The sequence below is a fragment of the Antedon bifida genome, chromosome 2 (genome assembly GCF_963402885.1).
Source record: "Antedon bifida chromosome 2, ecAntBifi1.1, whole genome shotgun sequence".
NCBI lineage: Eukaryota > Metazoa > Echinodermata > Crinoidea > Comatulida > Antedonidae > Antedon > Antedon bifida.
Genome location: NC_136227.1, coordinates 1,559,512 through 1,581,717, shown reverse-complemented (window position 1 = coordinate 1,581,717; position 22,206 = coordinate 1,559,512). Strand labels below are relative to the sequence as shown.

At 31.5% G+C, this 22,206-nt stretch overlaps 2 protein-coding genes across 2 annotated transcripts; both read left to right on the top strand.

Moving 5' to 3' along the window:
- The first annotated feature begins 400 nt into the window (after positions 1–400).
- On the top strand, positions 401–13,057 carry LOC144835309 (serine/threonine-protein kinase ULK2-like). Its single transcript, XM_078690391.1, has 24 exons — positions 401–501; positions 634–723; positions 1,137–1,178; positions 3,131–3,200; positions 3,579–3,629; positions 3,795–3,920; positions 4,593–4,666; positions 5,010–5,170; positions 5,807–5,889; positions 6,402–6,449; positions 6,752–6,975; positions 7,111–7,144; positions 7,372–7,432; positions 8,046–8,129; positions 8,607–8,745; positions 9,066–9,237; positions 9,458–9,585; positions 9,841–10,024; positions 10,307–10,515; positions 10,685–10,839; positions 11,060–11,178; positions 11,430–11,629; positions 11,939–12,032; positions 12,663–13,057. Exons 1-24 carry the CDS (start codon positions 412–414, stop codon positions 12,725–12,727), a joined length of 2,703 nt encoding a protein of 900 aa, XP_078546517.1. The 5' UTR covers positions 401–411; the 3' UTR covers positions 12,728–13,057.
- Positions 13,058–15,513: 2,456 nt separating this feature from the next.
- On the top strand, positions 15,514–21,477 carry LOC144834785 (inositol oxygenase-like). Its single transcript, XM_078689726.1, has 9 exons — positions 15,514–15,624; positions 16,555–16,728; positions 16,954–17,116; positions 17,502–17,569; positions 17,974–18,083; positions 18,457–18,524; positions 18,658–18,710; positions 19,053–19,165; positions 19,577–21,477. Exons 1-9 carry the CDS (start codon positions 15,514–15,516, stop codon positions 19,683–19,685), a joined length of 969 nt encoding a protein of 322 aa, XP_078545852.1. The 3' UTR covers positions 19,686–21,477.
- Positions 21,478–22,206: the final 729 nt, after the last annotated feature.

Genomic DNA, 22,206 nt, shown 5'->3' with positions numbered 1-22,206 from the left:
GTGTTGTATATTGATGTTGAATGTTCACATGTTCTATTTCTATTCGCTTCTTCGTATCGTTGTTGTGTCAAAATAAATTGCTTTGTTTACTTCTTCAGTAACCCTCCCGTCTCACTCTCATCAGCTGAGATGGCATTGTTCCAGCAGCCAGCCTTGGTGGTTTAACCGCCTACATAACAGTTGCATCATATTAACTGAATCGCCTGTTTCGTTGGATGGCTTGACGACGTATTGTCAATGTGTTATCAACGATTCAAAATAGAAATGACGTTAAAAACGTGTATGACATTTGCAAATTGCTAATCAGTTTTCGAGGGTAGTAAAGATTAAAAATACAGAGTCTCATATAAATTTGGTCTGGAGTCAATCATTCAAGTTGTTTGAAACCTAAAAATAAAAACAAAAGTCGATATGGAGTGTGTTGGTGACTTCGAATACAATAAAAAAGATTTGATAGGACATGGAGCTTTTGCCATTGTCTTCAAAGGCCGCCATAAAAAGGTATGTGCATTTAAAAAAAAATTAAAATTTCATAACGAATCGTTGCTGTACATCATCATAAACTATGACATCTTAGACTAGGCCTATTAATTATCAATTAATTAAAATAAGATTGTAAATTATTTTTTAAAGAACCATCAATCAGTCGCAATTAAATGCATTCACAAGAAGAATTTGCTCAAACCTCAAGCGTTACCCGAGAAGGAAATTAGTATATTGCAGGTAATTAGGTGCATTTTAAATTCAAATTGATGCTGTAGACTTGTAATATTTTTATTATTGTATGAGGTTATATACATTTAAGTCATTTTAACTTATTATTATTTATAAATATCAAATTTATATATAAATTCATTTTATTTTATTTTTGTTTATTGTATGATTATATAAATCTAAGTCATTTTAATTAATTTTATTTAAATATGAAATTTATATAAATTCATTTTATTTCATCAATAATTTATGCAAAATACTACAACAAACTAAAATGAATAAAAAAACAATATTTTGTAGACCAATTATGATTCAGAATTATAGTAGTATACCCAGTAGGCCTATGTATGGTCCAAAATGTGATGAGATATGTTTTAACATTTTAAATAAATAATTTCTATGTTTTCACTTGCTTCTTATAGCAACTTAAGCATGAAAATGTTGTGGCTCTTTACCATTGTAAGGTGAGTGAATCTGCTTTTTGTAATTGTGGTTTTGTGAGTAAAAACATTCAATGGAATGCATTATTTTATTCTATTTTTTCACAGCGCTTTGAAACCTTTGTCTCTTGCGCTTTATAAATGTTATTTATTATTATTATTTCTTGGAACCGTTTGTGTTTCTCATTTGATTCTTTGTCATAATTCATAAACAATTTTCAATTGAACAAAACATTTCTCTCTATACTAGATTAGCAGAGTTAATAGAATACATATTTATGTTTTCATTTTGTATCAACAGTTTTAGCTTATATAGTTTTTATCTAGTATATAGTTTAGTTATTTTGTCTATACAATTACGGAACAGATAGACATCCTTAAAACTGATAAGGTAAACAAAGATGGTTAAACCAAATCATATTTACAGGACCTATTTGGTGACCCTGTCTATATAAAATGTTGTCTATATAAAATGTTGTCTATATTATTACAATTTCCCTTAATTTCCAGAAGACAGTAAGGCCTATGGTGTCAACAAATACATATGTCAATATATCCTAAAAACAATTTAGTAATAATTATGTAACACTCTTATATAACTTAATAGATTTTTAGGTCAATAGGATATGACCAGTAGTAATGATACTAGAGTCCAGACTGTATGATGTGCCATTTCTTTGTTCAGTCACAGGTTCTATTGTTATGATGTGAAATCCAGCAGCTGACCAAGGTTATTTATTAACTTTTAAAAGTCTTAAACATTTCATTTAACCTTGCCTCCATTATTATTATTGGTGTTGCTGAGATAATGAATGAATTAATTATAGAAATTTATTCCAGACAAAGCATGTAGGCCTAAACAGAGAATTCATTCAAATTATTAAAAAAAGACTTCCAATCTAAGTCCATTGGATTAAAATCTACTGGAAGCCACTTTGTACATCATATCATTGTGTGTAGTAGATCATAAATGAATTCAACACAAAGCATATCAATTGGAATCTCTCCATTAAAAAGAGTCCCTCAAATATAGGCAGTATGGTTGTATGTATTTGGACTAATCATTCATTACTATTCAGTGTAAATTAGTATTCAATGTAATTACAATCTTGGTAGCAATGACGTGAATTGAATAAATACTTTTGTTATTGTGAAATTGTTGAATGTTGTTAAAATTTTTCTAGCCGCTAGATTTGTCCAGTGGCTTGAAGGTTGAAAACAATAGGATTTATTTCAGTTTAACAATGTAAAGGTCATCCAGGTTTAAGACAGGTCAACTGATAGTCATTCTAGATGACAGGAGCATGCTGTGGTTGTAGAACCATGGAGTAAGGAATTTACTCCATGGTAGAACTTACTTTATATTACATTTTCAATCATAAAATTGAAATGTAAATTATTCAGATTTAATGAGTAGTTGTCTTTTAAGATATTACAGTAGTATTACTAATCTATTATGTTATTTTGATTGATTGATAACATTAAAAAATAATTTACAAAAATGTGTGACAGAATACTATACATTTTATATATGCATTTTTTTACAATACAAGATAATATTTTGAAATAATTGTTCAAAATCTTTATCTTTGTTTCATTAAATTTAAAAGCAGTGTTAATAATGAGAAATCTGTATTTCATTGTAAATGTCCAGGTCAGTGATTTTCCCAGGTCAGCAAATCTGATCAACTGTCAAACTGAAGTGTAAACATAAATATGCAATGTTTTTATGCATGAGCCTTCTAGTTCAATGTAAATGCTTTGTATCTATTGTTTACAAAACAGATGCTCAGGGTAGTAACTTTGCCATGGAAACAAGTTTGTGAATAAAACTTTATACATGAGTAAGCCTAGATTCATAACATGCACTTTTGGCATACTTTTTATTGTTTACTATGAATTGTGATACAAAATAAAAACATTTCATAAAGGGATTTTTTTTAGGTATTTTAAAATGATGTATTCTCTGTTTGTAGGTAACATCAAATTCTGTGTACTTAGTTATGGAATTCTGTAATGGAGGAGATTTAGGAGACTACTTACAAGGTAAGGGATATTATGTACTGTATCAGTAAAAAATATATACATATATTTTGGATAATGTTTGGAAAATTGGGAAGATTTTAGAAAATTGTACAGTGATTTTCCAAATTTATATATTTTTATATTGTATGAAGGAATTACTGCCACTCATTGAGTCATAGTGGCCTCGTTCGCTTTTGTTTTTCGTGACCTGATTTTATTGTTTTTTGTGGTCAAATAAATAAATGAGCTTGAAAAAAATTAATGAAATAATGCATTGCACAACGGATTATGTAAGAAATAAAGACATTTCCACAGGAAAAGATATCAGCATCCTTTGACATGAAAACTAATGAATACAGTATGTACATTTTTTCACACATTTGTTATCTATTTTTTCAGCAAAGAAAACATTGAGTGAAGATACAATTCGAATATTCCTAGGACAGATTGGTAAAATAATCACTATTGTTTACCTTATTATTGTACTTATCTCAGCCCTGAATATAATTTACCATATCTAAGCTCCATGACCTTTATATAATGCTTATTAAGTTTATAAAACAACCTGATATTTTATGAGTTCAGCTAATTATTAAGATTCTTTTTTACCCGCAGCTCAAGCGATGAAAGCGATGCGATTGAAAGGCATTATTCACCGTGATTTAAAACCGCAAAATCTATTACTAAGTTACGTCAGTGTGAAGAAAGAGCCATTACCAAGTGAAATTAGAATTAAAATTGGTGAGTTGTATCAGGGTGTCTCTATTGCTGTGGATGATTGTAAACCATCAACGTACATCGTGCTGAACAATTCAATCGCCCTGAAATGGTCATTTTAAGGAATATGTTATGACCGTATTTTGTCAAAGCATGGAGCTACACCTAGTAATATTACTGGGAATATTCCCTGCAATGCGAGATAGGCAATTTATAGCTCCATGGTCAAAGCAAAAATGCAATAGAAATTTGACATAATACATAAAATAGCTTGACTCAATGATTAAAAAATTGAAAATGTGTGTAGTTGGTCGTTTTCTTGTAGATGCTTTAATTGTAGAACGTAATATTATTTTTTTTATTTATCTCTTTCTTTCTGTGCTCTGTATGTTCTGGGTTGACCAACTAGCATAGGTGTTTAGCACCTGTTTGGTTTTTCCTTGCCCCTTTTATGATTGTTTTGTCTTTGTATTGTATATGGCAGAAAATTGAATAAATAAATAAATTATTATTCTCAATTTCAAGTCATTTAATGTAACTATAGTGATTATCAAAGCCTAGTGGGCTGAATTGCACACATGTGTGGACAACACAGACAACTTTCATCAACTCTAAGGGTCCCCTTAGAGCTACCAAACGGCATTCATTTGTCTGTCATACCTTGTCAGTTAACAAGTTTCCTTTTTATCTTTACAGCTGATTTTGGTTTTGCTAGATCTTTAAAGGGAGACACAATGGCTGCCACCCTGTGTGGCTCACCTCTCTATATGGTAGGCATTTTATATTCCTTTCATTTACATTTTCTGCAGTACAAATAATCTTTGGAGAACATTTATATATTTTCAATATATTAAAAGTACTGTACTGAATCAATGTCACACCTTGATATATAGATAGAAATTGTATTTCAACTCCACTCCTTAGCCTGAGATGAGAGTTAGTGTATACTGTAGGCATGATATAATTTACCCATCCTGTAATTGGCAAGTTGCTGTTAGATGTATTGAAATGTAAACAAAAAAATAATAAAATGAAAGGTAAAAGGATAGATAATAAAATGGTATGAATAAACGAAGAAGCTTCAATTAAAATTGACATAATTGATATTCTTAGGCCCCTGAAGTGATCATGTCTCAGCAGTATGATGGTAAGGCTGACCTATGGAGCATTGGCACCATCATATACCAATGTTTAACTGGTAAAGCACCATTCCAAGCCTCAACTCCACAAGAACTTAAAACATTCTACCTCAAATCTAAAAATGTGACTCCAAGGTGAGACAACAAGCAGAATTATTGTATTTGGTTATAATCCCACACCAGTACCTGGTAATTCCACTTCCTAGTTCTTGCTTTTGGGTGTGATCTGTTTAAGTATTATTAATACTGTATATAGTTATATACTATATGATATTGTGTGGAGGAAGGGCTACAGATATAGATTCCTTTTATTACCCAATATAATGGACTAGTGTTGAAACCCGAAAGGTCTGCAATTTATTTCTGGCTGTTTTATTGTTTGAGATCATTGAGATCCAGCCACTGATACCCACAGCATTGTAATTTTTTCATTGCTTATTTTATTTGTATCTACATTGAGATCCAGCCACTGATACCCATAGCATTGCCATTTTTTTTCAGTGCTTATTTTATTTTGTATCTCCATTGAGATCCAGCCATTGATACCATAGAATGTTCATGTTGTCAGTAATTGTTTCAGCAATATATATAAGCTCATTTAATGATATTTAAAAAAATCTAAACAATAAATATCAGAAATTTAAGGTGGAGATTTGTCTAAATGGTTGAAACCTGACCAACTGGTACTGGTGGTTACGACAATATTTAGCAATTATTATATATTATTGATTGAATAATTTATACGATAATATTATTTTTATTTTTTCACAGTATCCCAAAAGAAACCTCCAAAGATTTGAAAAATCTTTTAATCAATTTACTGAAGAAGAACGCGTCTGAACGCATAGAATGGGGTATGTATAGACTTTGTTTACAATAGAGGAGTTGTTGGAGTTTGAACCTGTTTAGTATGCTGTGTAGTTAAAGCCATAAAACTATTGTATGCAGCATGATCAGGGAACTAACAATCAAATTGCCTTAAAATGCTTTGATAGAAATACAAAAGTGGTGACTGTCTGACCCTGCCAATGCATGGGTCATGATGTTTGTATAAATAAGAGTTTCAGACCACAGAATAAATAAAGTGCAACAACACATGCATGCAACTCCTCTGTTAAATAATATATGTGTTAATGTCAGATAATAGTTATTTACTTTGACCAAACATTGGATCAAAACAAAAAATTAGTTAGATGGAAAACATTACTGGAAACTGGAAACGTTATTTTTTTTCTGCAGAAGTGATTAACCTAAAATGTCCTATTCAAAGTTTTTTTTTAGTAATCTTCATTTTTCATGTTTTTAGGGGAGCAATACATCTTTAACCAGTATTGAGACAAATATTTTCAATTTTTTACATTTTCAGAGAGCTTCTTTACACATTCTTTCCTTACAAAGAAAAATCTTGCCACAAGTAAGTTATTAGATTTCAAAATATCATGTTATTTAAAATTACAATTTGCATAAAGGTCTGTGCAACTATCTAGTAAATTGTATAGCAAGATAAGCAGCTCTCAAGCCCTGTCAACACTATCAAACTAGTTTGACAAAACAAAGTGTGATGTGCCCAAATATGGTAGTGATATTCCCAAATATGGTAGTGATATGACATCATCATGTCCATATATGGGCACATCACATTTTTTGTCACATAAAGTTTGATAGTGTAGACAGAGCTTAAGTCCTCTCTGTTGAATTTTGGATTACATTTTTTAGCCTCTCCCGTACCTGTTCCAGTGCGATGCCATTCTTTTTCCTCCAGTTCCCCAGAACTACAAGCAGTTTCCGCATCACCATTGTCTGGGATGCCCATATCATCTCCAGAAGATAACTACATAGTTAAGAAGAAGCATTCAATTGCTGATACGTCATTGGTAGAGGGATACACAGAGAAATTTGGCACGCCATCAAGTGCAGGATCTGTGGAACAATTAGAAGAGGTTTGTCATTGTTCATTCAGTATTCTTATTTCTTATACTCAGGACCTAGAGCATTTATTTTCAAATACATAGGCCATAGTATTAATAATTATCAGTGTTTACAGAATGTAACTTATTTCAAATTTTCTATTTCAGGATTTTGTTTTTTTAGATCCACCAACTAATTCAGGTAATTAAAAATCTTTTGTTGTTGTATTTTAATGTACAGTATTCAAACAGCAATAGTAAGGTTAAACAATTCTAATTAAAGCTAAGAATGATTAAGAATGACTCATAAGTCAACCATTTTAATTTATTTCCAATGAGATATAAATATTATATCAAATTTTCCAATGATTGATTGATTTAGGAATTAGGAGCAAGATCTTTGATTCTATGATTTCATTTTATTTTCAGAAAATAGTAATCAAGCTCAAAAGAAATCATCTATGTCTGGTGATTTTATTTCATTAACGAGGTGAGTAGTACTGATTTACCTCATTGTTAACTCATATTAACATTTAAAGCTCTGTCTACACTATCAAACTAGTTTGACAAAAAAGTGTGATGTGTCCAAATACGGTGGTGATATGCCCAAATAGTGTAGTGATATGACATCATCATGTCCATATATGGACACCTCACAAAGTTTGATAGTGTAGACAAGGCTTAAGAAAGATTTGTCTGTAGTGTCACAGATGAAGATGAATCATAACTTACGTGGTAAAACCTGTTTGTCTCAAACAGTGCCAATACCTAAGCCTATGAGCTTATTGTGTAAAGATATCTTATCTTGTTATTGCTGTTTGTTTATAAAGAAGTTTTTGTACGTGTCAATCATACAGTATTTCTGTCAATGTCAGTCATTGTTTTTATCAACCAATCAACAAATTATCAATCAATCAATTAATCTGGTAGGATTATTAATTATAATTTGTAATAACAAACAAAAGTTTTGCTGGTATATGAAAATAATATTCTGAAAATTATTTATGTTATTATAATATATTAATAAGATATATTTGACTCGTTTATTTATTATTATAGTAAATAGTAAATAAATACAAAATGAATGATTAATTTTATTGTAGCAACTCACCGATTGTTACCTTTACAATATCGCCTGGTGGTAGTCCTGTGCACGTCAGCAAGCCAACTACACCAGTAGATAACAGGTTAGTCAGTCTTGCTATATAATAAGTATACTAGTATACCATACTCACAGTTGTGTATTGTAGTATTCAGCACTATACATAATATACCTCAGGTCATAGGATGTGATACATTAATTTTCCGCACTTATTTTCTAACATGTGTGCCTGTTTGTGTCCGAAGAGACAAGTTTTAATCTAGTTGCAATACTTCAGTTCTTAAAAGCTTAATTCCATTGCTATTTTGGCCCAAGAGCATGTTCTTAAAATTAAGTCCATACTAGTGAATGTCACTCTGTCAGAAGATTATACTTGTTTGATGCTAAGATCTGTCTACACTATCAACTAGTTAGTATCATCATATCCATATGTGGGCACATCACAGTTTTTTGTCACATAAAGTTTGATAGTGTAGATAGAGCTTTAATGGGTTGGTTAACAAGCTAAATAGCTTTATGTTAGTTGCTGATCATAAACATTGGATGATTTTTCAATTTCTAGGCCGTCTAGTCTTCCAATTCAATGTAAACCATCACCCGAATCAAAACCAATTCCTGTGCCGTCTGCTGGTCAGGATATCTTCAGAGGTCAAAGTTCAAATGGAAAAACAAGTATTAATTACAGTAGAAGTGCCCCTCAGGTAATCATTACAGAATTGCATTTAGAAATTAATGATTAATTTCAATTTATTTCAATATATTAAAAAAAAGCCTCCAGAGAGAAAAAACATTAATATACAAAACAAAACGGAAACAGGCCTTCTAGTCTTCCAATTCAAAATAATTACATCATCATAATAATAATAGTTGAATAATTCTTATGATCAAGTATGTATATATGCAAATGACAATAAATAAGTAATTTTCAACTGATGAATGAATGAATATTAAAAGGTCATCACTGATTTTATTGCAAAATCACTACGCAAAATTCATGTTTTTTATGTTTGAATTATTCCAGTTTCATACTTTGTCACACAACCCAAAAGCAACAAGTCCAGTTTTAGGCCTAGGCCTTGTGTCAAATGCTAAGGCTGGACCTGGATTCATGCACCGTGTGTCGATGCAACCAGGAAGTGATCTTCGGGAACGTGCTGCCACTTTGCCATCTAACCAAATGAAAGCTGCCTCAGGTAAAGGTCTTATTTACCAATTAGTAGTCATGTATTCTTGCAATTAATTATAAGAGTTTATCCAATAGGGTGAGTTGAGGGACTGGGTGAGTTACAGTATGTGCATGTTGAACTTCCTGTTTGCTTATGTGAACATTTGAAAAAGACTCTACAATTCTGTACCCCTGCACTACATTTCTGTTTTTAATTTTCTATGTTTATTTTCTGTGCTTGATTACAGTTAAAAGTCCAAAACGAGAATCACCAGTGAGTACTGGAAGCCCTATGTCCAGCTTGCCACCAATCATAGGATCTCCAAGCAAGAAGTCATTGGTGGAAGATAATGCCAGCTTTCAGGCACAATCAAAGGTAACATTCAACATCTTAGGATTACAGTAGAAACATTCATCTAGAGAGTAGAGATACAAATACCCTCTAAATCTCTGTCTACACTATCAAACTTTATGTGACAAAAAAGTGTGATGTCATATTATCACTACCATATTTAGGCACATCACACTGGTTTTATAGTGTAGAAAGAGCTTTAGGAATCTATATTCAGTTATTTAAGTGATTTACAATATATACTGCAACATTAAATACTAAATAATCGATCTATTTTAGCCGCTAAGCATACCGTCCAATCGTAGGACAGCTCGTCGTAAAACAGTATCAGAGTGTGAGGGTCAAAGTTCATCGTCCCACTCGAGCATAAACAAGAGTGCCAGTTCGGGCAAGCTGTCGGATCAGTTTGTTGGATTGTACAAGATTGGACGATCAAACTCCAACCACAGTGTTGAACTAAATGGTAAGTACATTCTCCAATTTACATATTGTTTATATTATTCTTTTAAATGGATTGAAGTTCTTTATTACCGTATGACACATCATAAAGCCTTGTCTACACTATCAAACTAGTTTGACAAAAAAAGTGTGGTGTGCCCAAATGTGGTAGTAATATGCCCAAATATGGTAGTGATATGACATCATCGTGTCCATATATGAGCACATTTTTTTTGTCACATATAGATAGTGTATGGACAGAGCTTTACACTGTTCAAGTGTTTATAAATGTTTTTTTTTTCCACAGCCGGGTTTGGCAGTACCAGTAGCCCACCGTTGTTTGGTTTCAACCTCTCATCTGGATTGTCCAGCCTGTCTCGACGCAGCTCAGCACAAAGAGACAGTTCACCTTCCACTCAAGGATCCCTGCCATACACATTCGCTACATCACCTCCTAATATGGAAGGTTTCATTCAGTTCGTTGCCCCTGATCTTCCTGAGGAGACATTGCTTGAGGTATGACTACACCTACACCATCAAACTGTGTGTGACAAAAAATGTGATTGTATTTGATCTTTATTTTGACCAGGAACATTTATTTTCTTTCCACTGTCAGATCTATCAATGTGTAGAGATTTTAATTGATTTATTCAGTAATAAAATAAATTAATATTTTTAATCCTAGCCCGAGCATACGGAAACAGTAGAGTATCTGAACAAGATGCTGGGCATAGTAGAAGCAGTGTTTGAAGTGGCTGACTCACGTACAACATCCCTGGCAGAATCACTCTTTATTGGCAGGCCTAAAGATGGCCTAGTATTTGTCAGTGAAGCTAACAGGTTAGTCTATATTGTGTATATCCTTGAAACGTTTTCTGTCATTCCGACGCTTTCCACGATTTGTTTCCATATTTTTCTGTTTTGGGCATATTATTTTAATCTCCATTCTTCTTGTTTTGCTATTCTTTTTATCTACAATGTCACTATCTTTTTACTGTAGAAACAAAATACATTACTGTATATAGAGCCTAAATGTACTTATTTTAATTCTTTTTATTAGGCAACTAGAACAGTTGTTGCTGTACCTGAAGGCATTAGAGTACCTTGAAGGTAGTTTGAATAGAGCTCGTACAGAATTTGCCTCGCTGACACTAAAGCCATCTAATGCTGTTTGCACAGGTATGATTTCCTTATGAGCCCGTTCGGACTTTGCAATTTACACATGCAATGGTTGCGTGTGTTGTAAATTTTTAGATAAACCAGCTGTTTCAAAAACCCATATCATGGGGTAGATTTTTCAATTACACTTTAAACCGCAAGCTGTTTAACCACAAGATGAGGAGCAATTTGACCTTACTAGTGTAAAAAGATGCATGAAATATGACCTTGCTGGGTAAATTGTTTGATAGTATATAATGCTTTAATTTCAGTTGTAAACAAGCTCCATGGTTACTATAAAGAATGCTTGCAGAAAACCAAGGAAATGTATGACAGAAATCTGCACGAATCTCCAAAAATCGTAGATGAAAAGAATCCAATCAGAGCGGAGCGGCTAATGTACAGCTATGCTGTTGACCTGTGTCTCACCACTGCCCTGGATGAGCACACTGCAAATGATGGCAACCTCCAGGTAAGTCTTAATGCTATAAACAGTAATTAGCTTAGACTTATTATTTATAGTGTGCTCATGACATTGTATCATTTTCTTATACTTGCAAATAATAAGATTGTATTACCTTACAATATTTTAATATCAATTTAAATCAGAGAAATTGAAATATAAAAATTTTCTTCTTCTTCTATTAAGTTGCCGCCTGAAAATTTTGCATTTCCCCTGATTTCTTTTTTTTCTCTCCATTTCTCCCCGTTTTTGTTGTTTACAATTTAGTCTTTATGTTCATACAAGACTAACTAAATATGGCGTGTTATTTTTCGTTAGTGTATCTCAAGATATAAGACTGGATTAATGTTAATCAACGGCCTGCTTCTTGATCAACATTCTGAATCTACTGATGTGTCAGTTCTTCAACGTTGTAAGTATATTATACATTGTTATTTATGTTATATTGTTATATATCTATCTTGTTAAATGTAATTTAATTTTTAACTGTACTACCAGTGGTGTAACTAAGTGGCCCTCTAATGCTGGAGGCCTCAGGCATTTTTAGCCTTTTTCGACATATTTTAATGGCTGTTTTTTCTTCTGGGAATTGCTCAGGGGCCCTCATAAGCTTAGGGGGCCCTTGGTTTAGCCAGTGAGTGCTCATAGCCATTACGCCACTGTGTACTATAATAATCAGACTTTTTCTGACCATTGTAATTATATATGCACCAGAATAAATAAATTAGAGAAAAAAATAAATCTCAAGTGTGAAACTTTAACCATCACTTTAAAAAACAAAAGAATATATGTTCTAAGTAAGGATATCATGAATAGGAGAGTGCCAAGGTCTGGTTGTTTTTAGTCTCATCCCATCAGAACCAGCCAAATCTAGTTTACAATAACAGCAGTACTGAAAAATAAAACATCAATCATTTGAATTTTATGAGTGTCATAAGTGTGATATGCTATTTATAACTATAGCTATATTCTGTGTATGACTTAACCTTATGTTTATCGTAAATTACATTATTAAATAATGATAACATGGTTTCTTTTACAGACAAGCAGGTAGTTGACCAGAGACTTGTATACCTAGAAAGGCAAGTACAACTGCCTGTCTTATAACAGTGTCTGTTTATTGTGATGTGTTTGGGTCTAAGGATGGATGAAGTAATTTAGTACCTACCTACCTATGGTTTAAGTACCTACCAAACAGGTGAACTCAAAGGAATGAATTGGTAGCTGAAGCAGGGAAATAGGAGCAACTAAACCTGATTTGTTTGGCTAGCTTGTGATGCAGAAAACATTGTCGTGTTAATTATAAGAAAAAGAGAATTGATTGTTAGCCTAGAAGGTGTGCAACCATTTTGGGAAGAGGTCTAAAACAAACACTATATGAACAGATGAAGGCAAAAACATTGTCAACAAACATGTTATGTAAATATTATTAGAATATATACTAATGACTAAAAAAAACTTTACAGTTTTTAATATGTAAATTATGTATAAATACATATGTACTAGCTACTAAAGATGATTACATTTTCTGTGTTTAAACCTGTACAATTTGCTAAATATTTTAATATCTCAAATATAATGGTGGTTTCATCCATTAACAGTTTCCCCATGAGGAGGGTATCTGGTGGATAGTGATACGGGCATTCCTGTGCTATTTCACATGTACAACAGCAGTGTGTTGTTGCTGTGTGTATCGGTCAAACCGTGGACCTATAACGGTCCATGGTCAAAGTATAGTGAAATTGGTATTGTGCCAGTCCATTTTGGTACAGGTTCTGTACAGGTTATGATAATACTGGTTTTGCTTATTGCAAATCAGTGATAGTGTTGTGCTGAAGATTAAAAGGTGCTAATTCCTGATTTAATTACATTAAAAGGATATTTAATATACAGTAAACTAACATTAATGTGTAAATAAGGATTTTAATACCAAACTTTTTAGTAATTAGTTATTTATGAAATAAGATCAACTTTACAATTGTATTCTGCTTAGATCACATGTGATTAGTTAGAAGCAAGTAGATTTTAAATTTTTTAAAATCGTAAGTGAATTTTACTGGGATAAGTTTGCAGTATGTGTAAACATTTTTTAAAACGTGCAATGAATTTTTTTATTCTCTTTTTTTACAGATAAAGTCTCAATTTTGTTTTTATATGTTGTTTGAGAGATGATAAATGCGTTGTATACTATGTTCACTGTACTGTCAAGTATACCATAGTATTTTAGTTAAGAAAAAATATTCGCTATTTGAAATGAATAATGATCATTATTTATGCTGCAATTGTTTATGTTTTAAAAATCAAAGATGTTGTTTGATATTTTTGATTTTATTGGACCAAGTTGAATGTGTGTCTGATGTATGAATATGTTAAAATGCTGTGTGACATGACCTGCTGATAGTATGTAAATTGTGAAGTATTTATTTGATTGTTTGGCCAGCATGATAGTCTACTGTTTACTGCAGTAACTGTTTGATGTCTATTTAACTATGCATTGTATAGTATTGTTACTATTATTTTAGATTAGCACAATTTTATTAATTATACTAAATTATTCAGTAGTCTTTGAAATAGTAACTTTAACAGTGGCGTTATTTTAGCTCTCCTAAGGAGCCCTCCAATGCTGGGTAGTTGGACTGCTCATGCTCTGAGGCCCCTTAAGCTCCTAGGTTTTTAGCCGTTATGCCACTGAACTTTAAAGTACTTCCACCGCCACGCAGGGAGCATGTTTATAATAGAATAATATACAGTTTAAAATCTATAATTCAGTATTTATTTATTATATTGTAAGTTGAATCATAAATGAGAGTGAGAGTAAATTGATTGGGTAAGGGGGTGTAACGTTTTAATCTATAATAATTATTTATAAGATTATAATCAATCTATTGAATTTGAATCATAAAGTAAGAGGGTAAAACACGGGGTGTGTTTCTTTTGGGTTGAGATACAATTTTTACTCTGTTATTCAATATGATGTCAGGCTTGCAGTACACCACAGTTTCCAAAAAGGAAATATGGTATGTCACTTGTAAACCTGATATTTGTCATACAAACCACAACATATGATATTATAATCGATTTTATTTATTATTATTATTACCTGATTGTGGTTATAAGAATGGAAGATATTGCAGAGAATAATATATTTACAGAAAAAAAGTTAGATTTACAAATAGATAGTTTAACATAGCGGTAATTGTGGTGTTGAATACTTATAGCTATTTATGTAATAGTGCTATTTATAATAATAAAAGTAATGTCAAAATTTCATTGGATTATTGACTTTAATTTATTCGAAGTTTGATGATGATTTCACTTATAAAAAGACAAAATATACAGTTAAACCTAAAATTGACAGAAAATTGACTTCTTTTCTTTAAATTTAATTTTTGTCACTACATATAAAACAATATTACAGTAGTAATTCATTTGTTATTGAGCACCGCCGATAAAAATGTGTAAGTTCAAATAAATTGTTATAATTATTTTTGGCAAGCCGTATAACTTTCACTTCAGCCAATCAGCGACTAGAGAAGTAAGTACGTTTTTACATAATAAACGTCACAAACCAGGTAGATACCTGATCTAGCCGGTTCTGTGTTGCTCTTACAAGGACAAGCCCCCAGTTAATCAACCAATCACATTTCTTAGCTCGCTAAATAAGAAGTTTCTAGTTACTTACTGTGTTATTAAATAATATTCTGTAAATTCCTATAATTTTATATCCTTATTCATTTACGATTATCATAATAAATTTATATTAATAATTTAGGTACATATTAGTCTGTTTTGTTATATATAATATGTTTAGAATTACAGGCTGTGTAGAAAAGTGATAATGTTTAGAAACTATTTACACGTCATAATATAGACACGCCCCTTTTAATTGTCACATGTTCAGAGAGAGAGAAGAAGAAATCGTCAAACAATCAAAACACAGAAGACCAAGATATCGAGCTCGACGACGTAAACAAAGTTGTATTTTCTATTTCTTCGGAGAGATGGTAAGCAATTATTTGATTTTAGTTATAATATGTGATCCATGTTTTTATACCATCTCTAGTGGGATATTTATAAATGATTTTAGTTAGGTCTAGGCCAGAAAAACTAAACTGTAGCGTAGGCTATAAAATAAGGCTAGAGTCTAGGCCTAGGCCTACACTATCTATAGATACTGATGATAGAGAGTAGGGCCTGCTGGCTGACTAGTAGGAAGGGCCTAGCCTAGCTCCGCGACAGAAAAAAAACTAAAACTGATGCTGCATCGTCTGTAAATTCCTAGTCTTTGGTATGTTTTTCTAGGTTCTTTTCTAACACCATTTGGAATAGAATTTGAGCAACATATGAATGATATTTAAGCCTACTGTTCTGTAGTGTTGTAGGCCCCGCTAGAACACTTTGTAATTAACCCGTATCATTTCTATACCTACCCACATTTTATTTTATCGCAAAATCTGTAAAATTAAAAAAAAAATTACTTGGCACTAGCCTAGGGCCTAGGAGTTTAGTGTACAAAAAATAAGGAATATTAGATTAGTAGCAAGTCATGATGACGACTTATTTATATTATACTTATATAGACGACAAGTATTATTGGCAAAATGATGTAAGACATAAAAAAAAAACAATAGGCCTAGTCTTTTTACCATCCTATTTAAGTGACTAACTAGCTACTAACTTTGTTAATTTAACAACACAGTAATTTTTTATAAAATATTAATCTTGAAAAGACACCTTAAATGCAAATGAGTGTATCATTTTGCATACAATTACAAATGATGTCCAATTACACTCTAGTCTGCAATTTCAGGTTCAGAGAGGTTAAAATTTAGGATAGTATTAATTTTTCTTGTCATTTTAACCAATATATTAAATACTGAATTGAATTGAAACTGTATTGAATTTTTATTATATTAATTTTATTTTGTTGACAGGAGCCAGTTTTTATCATTGACCCTTCGGAGCTTTACAGGCCAGAAATTGAAAAAGGTCCAGATTTCAGAAATTTTGAAAGTTCAAAAAAAACAAATGATGGACATATGGAAAAAGTGAAAAATGTTTATAAAAATATGCACACACATCAAACAGTACAATTTGTAAAAGATAAGGTAAGATATCTAGAGAAAAAATCATATATATTTTTTTTATAGTGAATTAATGAACATTTTACAGTTGTTTAGTCTACCTACAGTATGTATCTGTAATCAATAAATGGGAGAAAACAACTTGACTCAATTGAATATCTTATTTATTGTTTAAAATCATGTTATTGTTAAATAATACAAATAAATAGCATTTGACATTGAAAAAAGTTTCATTGTTTCCTATTTTAGCAAGAGCATTGGTGCAAATTAGACAAAAAGGAAATGACAATTATGGAAGCTCTAGAATTTGTGAATCAGCTTGTGGACGAAAGCGACCCTGATCTGGACGTTCCAAACATTTATCATGCGTTCCAAACAGCAGAACGAATTCGAGAAAAACATCCGGATAAAGGTAAAAATTGACCAGTCAAATAAAATTTAGCAAAGCTATAGTTTACCCTCTGAGGCACCTCTATAAAATGTTAAATAACAAAAAGGTAATAATGTACTATTGAGAATCAGTAATCCCATAGAGCTCTTAGTAATCTATATGAATTGACACAAAAATACCAGTAAAATCTCAACAGCACAATATAGTATACAGATGACTAATTCAAACTAAAACTCTGTCTACACTATTAAACTTTATGTGACAAAAGAATGTGATGTGCCCATAAATGACATGATGATGTCATATCACTACCATATTTAAGCATATCACTACCATATTTGGGCACATCACACTATTTGATAGTGTAGACAGAGCTTAACTTACTTGTTATTATGTCTATCTTTAGAATGGTTCCATTTAGTTGGCCTTATACATGACCTGGGCAAAGTACTGGCCATTTGGAATGAACCGCAAGTAGGTATCACTGTTTATGTAGATAAATAAATTCTATTTAAACATTTATTCAGATAAAAAGGAAAAAATAAAATCCCTCATAAGGCCCAAAATGGGCTTATTGCATGACATATGAAGGGAAAAAATATAAAATAAAAACGGGTTGTATATAATATATTCTAAATTTCTTAATAACTATAACTATATAAATGTTGAATAAAATTAAATAAAGCAAAGAGAAGATCATATCATACTGCACTATGAAATATTGATTTAGGGCTTCTTGGTCAAATCAATCAAAATTGTAAATATTTAGAAGGTGTTCTTTTATTACTAGCTGTCATATCACAACTGTAAACAAAGATTTAGAGAGAGGTTCCAAATTATAGATCATTTTTTAAACCGTTGTTTCATTTTGTCCATAGTGGTGTGTTGTGGGTGATACTTTCCCAGTTGGTTGCCTGCCTTCGGATTCCATTGTGTATGGCAGACAAAGTTTTGTTGATAATGTGGACATGGACAACCCAAAGTTCAAGTAGGTAGAAGGTTAATTAAATGTGAACACAATTTTACTGGTATATAATTAATAATTTCTATGTTTTTTTCCTAAAAACAAATGATAATAAATGATACTTGACTTGACTTGAACTCTATCTCATTATAGCTAGCATATGTTGTGTGGGGCTTAATGTATTCTGAGCATGCCAGATTCTTTTATTTATTTTATTCAATAACATTTATTAAATAATGGTAAATAACAATAGATAATCAATATTAATTAAATAACACGAAAGCAAATAAAATTAAATAAAGAAGAAAAATAAATTTAAAAAAAACATTATTAGGATCAAGATTAATTACATTTATTTTTTTACTTATCCGACTTCCATAAAATATTTGTTTTTCAGTACAAAATTGGGTATTTACAAAGAAAACTGTGGTTTGGACAACGTTTTAATGTCCTGGGGACATGATGGTAATTTCTTTATTTTTTTATTTGTATCCAAAATCTACACTAAATCAATTAGCTGTACTGAAAATCTGAAAACTCAAAAATTGTATAGAACTTGTGCCCTGATTTCCTGTACTTTTTATCTTGTGTTTTGTAGAGTACATGTATCAAGTATGCAAGGGCAACGACAGATGCAAGCTCCCTCAAGAGGTAAGATTCTATCTTCAATCCAAATTGAATAACGTATAGAGATTAACCCTTCCAGTTTAGCCCAGTGGGTTAACTGATATTCAGGGGCACTCTTTAATAAGATTAAGATACATTATAAACTGTATTTATATATTTCAACCAGCCAAAACAAAGGCAATGGTATTTTAACTATCACTGTATAACTGGAATATTGTAATATTAATTAATGATAATAATAATAATAACATATTGATCGAAACGTTGAGAAACTCAACAGTTCTTTTCAAAACTAATATATGTGGTGTACCGCAAACTTTATATCAATAATAATATTGTTAATATCTGCTAATTTTTTACCACCAGGCACTGTATGTGATCAGATTCCATTCATTTTATCCATGGCATACAAACAGTGATTATTATCACCTGTGTAACAATGAAGATATCAGAATGCTTTCATGGGTTAAAGAATTCAAGTAAGTTCATTTCTATATTATTACATTTTCTGTTTTGTAAATATTTAAAAAATATTATTTATGTGCAAGATTGACATAAAACAATAGATACAATTTTAATTTAAATATTTTTTTATTAATTACTTTGCCATTTTTTTGCAAATAATTTTTACACCTGATTCTCAGTACTGTATCATACATTGTCCCAGTATCATAGGAAAATCCCATAATACAGCATAACATGTGTTTCACATATATCGCCTTGTATTATAACATAACTTACATGACACAGGCACCACATGTGATACACATAAGATGCTGTATTATGGAATTTTCCAATGATTCTAGGCAAATATTTTTATATAGATACAGCACTGAATATCGGGTAATTTATTTCTATTCGATGTTAACAAACGTTTCTTTTCTTTGTAGCCAATTTGATCTGTATTCCAAAAGTGATGAGCTTCCTGACATTGAGGCCCTCAAGCCTTACTATCAGTCTTTGATTGATCACTATTTTCCCGGCAAAATTAAATGGTGAAACTCTTGAGGCTCAATCACATTTTTTTTGGTCACAAAATAAAATTTATTTGGAACAAAAATTTCAAAAACGAATAGTGGTCAATTTGTTGTCAAAACGATAAATACTAATTTCAGACTTTATTAAAAAAAATTAAGACCATTTTTGTACTTGCACAAATAAGAACACCTTCGCACTTATGTTTTGGTTCTGAGATTCGAACCACAACATTTGTGGGAGTATGGTAGGTTGGTTTAAAAAATGAAGCTGATGTGTGTTTTCCAATTTTTGGCACAATGGGATTTGATCAGCTTATTAACCGTGGTCCTGATAGAATTTGATGTGTTGTTTCCCTAATATTGTGTACATAAAGTAACACATTTTATTTGTTTATTCATATTTATTGGCCCCTTGATTTTTGAAGATGTTTTTTTTTATATTTTTATTAAATAGGAAGCCTTTTATTATATTTATTTATAAATACGTAATTATGTTTTTTATTAATTTATTGTTTGAATATCGCGTTAATCTGTAGATAATAGGGAATCATGTTTTTATTATCAAATCATGTAAAAGTTTATATAAAAATTATATTATAATGAATGTATATTATTGCTAATGAACTATACTACTGTAATCCCACAGTGGTTTAATTTATTTGATGAGTGGACATTTTTACTGTGTGGCTGTTGATGAAGAGAGAGTGACATTTTTATTTTTGTTTAAGAAGTTATGTCTATACTATCAAACTTTATGTGACAAAAAAGTGATGTGCTCAAATATGGTAGTGATATGACATCATTGTGTCCATGGGCACATCACATTTGTTTGTCACATAAAGTTTGATAGTGTGGACAGAGCTTAACCCATATCAGCTATTTATACTCCACTTTCCATCCCCACCTGACCCAATGCATTCTTGGCAATAATATTACAATATTTTAACCCTCCTATTTCTTTGTACAACCTGTAATTAATTTGCCTTTGGATTTATAAAATAATATACACTAATACAGTAATATATGAGTTTAATGGTTTGTGTATACAGTCTATGCTTTTTATAACAAGTGCTGCTAAAACAAATAATGCTTATTTGGAAGTGATATTAAACTATGAAGTGAATTAATATGCATGAAAACACAATCAAAACTGATAATGTATTTAAATAATTATATAGAGATATAACCATATATAGAGATAAAAGCATATAGGTTAGAAGTGCAGTAGATGTACAGGGATATACATGGGGGGCCTGACCTCTCTAAATGTACATGGTGCCCTTTTAGGGGTAGTTTCTAGGTGTATACAACATGGATATTATGGATTTATCAATTATACCAAACCTAAGTTTTTATTTTGTTCTTATTTTTCACTATGCACACACATAAACTACATCTTCTCTTCCTATAGGCACCCCATGGCCCCCTCCAACAAACACAACTCTGGATCTCTGTGCTATGATTTTCTCCCCCACACAGTTTATGCACTTTATTTATGCTAATATCTTGCCTCTACCCACTTACATCATTATTGTTAATCATCATATTAAATTTGTGCTTAGTTTCAATGTTTCCACCGCTCAAAAAACAGCTGGCAATATCAGCTTTAGCAATAAGTTAAGTAGTGTCTGTATTTCATTAAAATATAAAATTTAATAATAAGATAGGTTTTTTTGTTATTTTTTCGTCACATAGAAGGGTTAATCAATCAATAAATTCCATTGGCCGTATTTCAGAGACGATATTCACTGTTTGACGGAAGTTCAGCTGGTTTTTGTGGATGAGAGAATAAACTACTGTATAATGATCTGTAACTGTGTTGTGTTTTTGTTTTCCATTACATAGTCACTTTCTTCAAATTCTTGGTGTATTGAATGATTTTATAGGCCTAATTATATTTACAGTAAAATTAAATAAGCTGATTTATACAGTATACAATCATTTAGATTTTGTAATCAATGTGACATTATTCCAAGTGTCCAAATTCGGAAGTTTCAACCAATCGGAGCACAGATATTTTGTAAAAAATCGATTGTGTTGTTGCATGTGGTGGTGGCAATCCTGGTTTTGTTTATGCTGAGCAGACGATAGGTGACCACCAAACTACACAAAAATAAAAGTTATAGATGGCCTCCAGATGGTCACAAGAGGCTTAAGGCACCAGGCAGTCACTATAATTTTAAACTAGCCTAGCTGATGAATTGACAAAAGAAACCACAAAAACTGTGTCAAGGTAAGCAGCGAGAGGAAGCATGTCGTGTGTCAAGGTGGGCAGCGAGAGGAAGCATGTCGTGTGTCAAGGCAGGCAGCGAGAGGAAGCATGTCGTGTGTCAAGGTGGGCAGCGAGAGGAAGCATGTATCAACTTTACTACATACACAATGAATTTCAATTACATTTAGGTTGATCGATAATCCAAAATAAAACTTCTAACTTTTATGCTGCTAGAACAACTTTTAATTCAAATTGATTTCAATTTATTACATGATTTCCAATCATAAGAGAAAACAGTTATTGCTGTTAAAATTAGTAATAAATTAAAAAG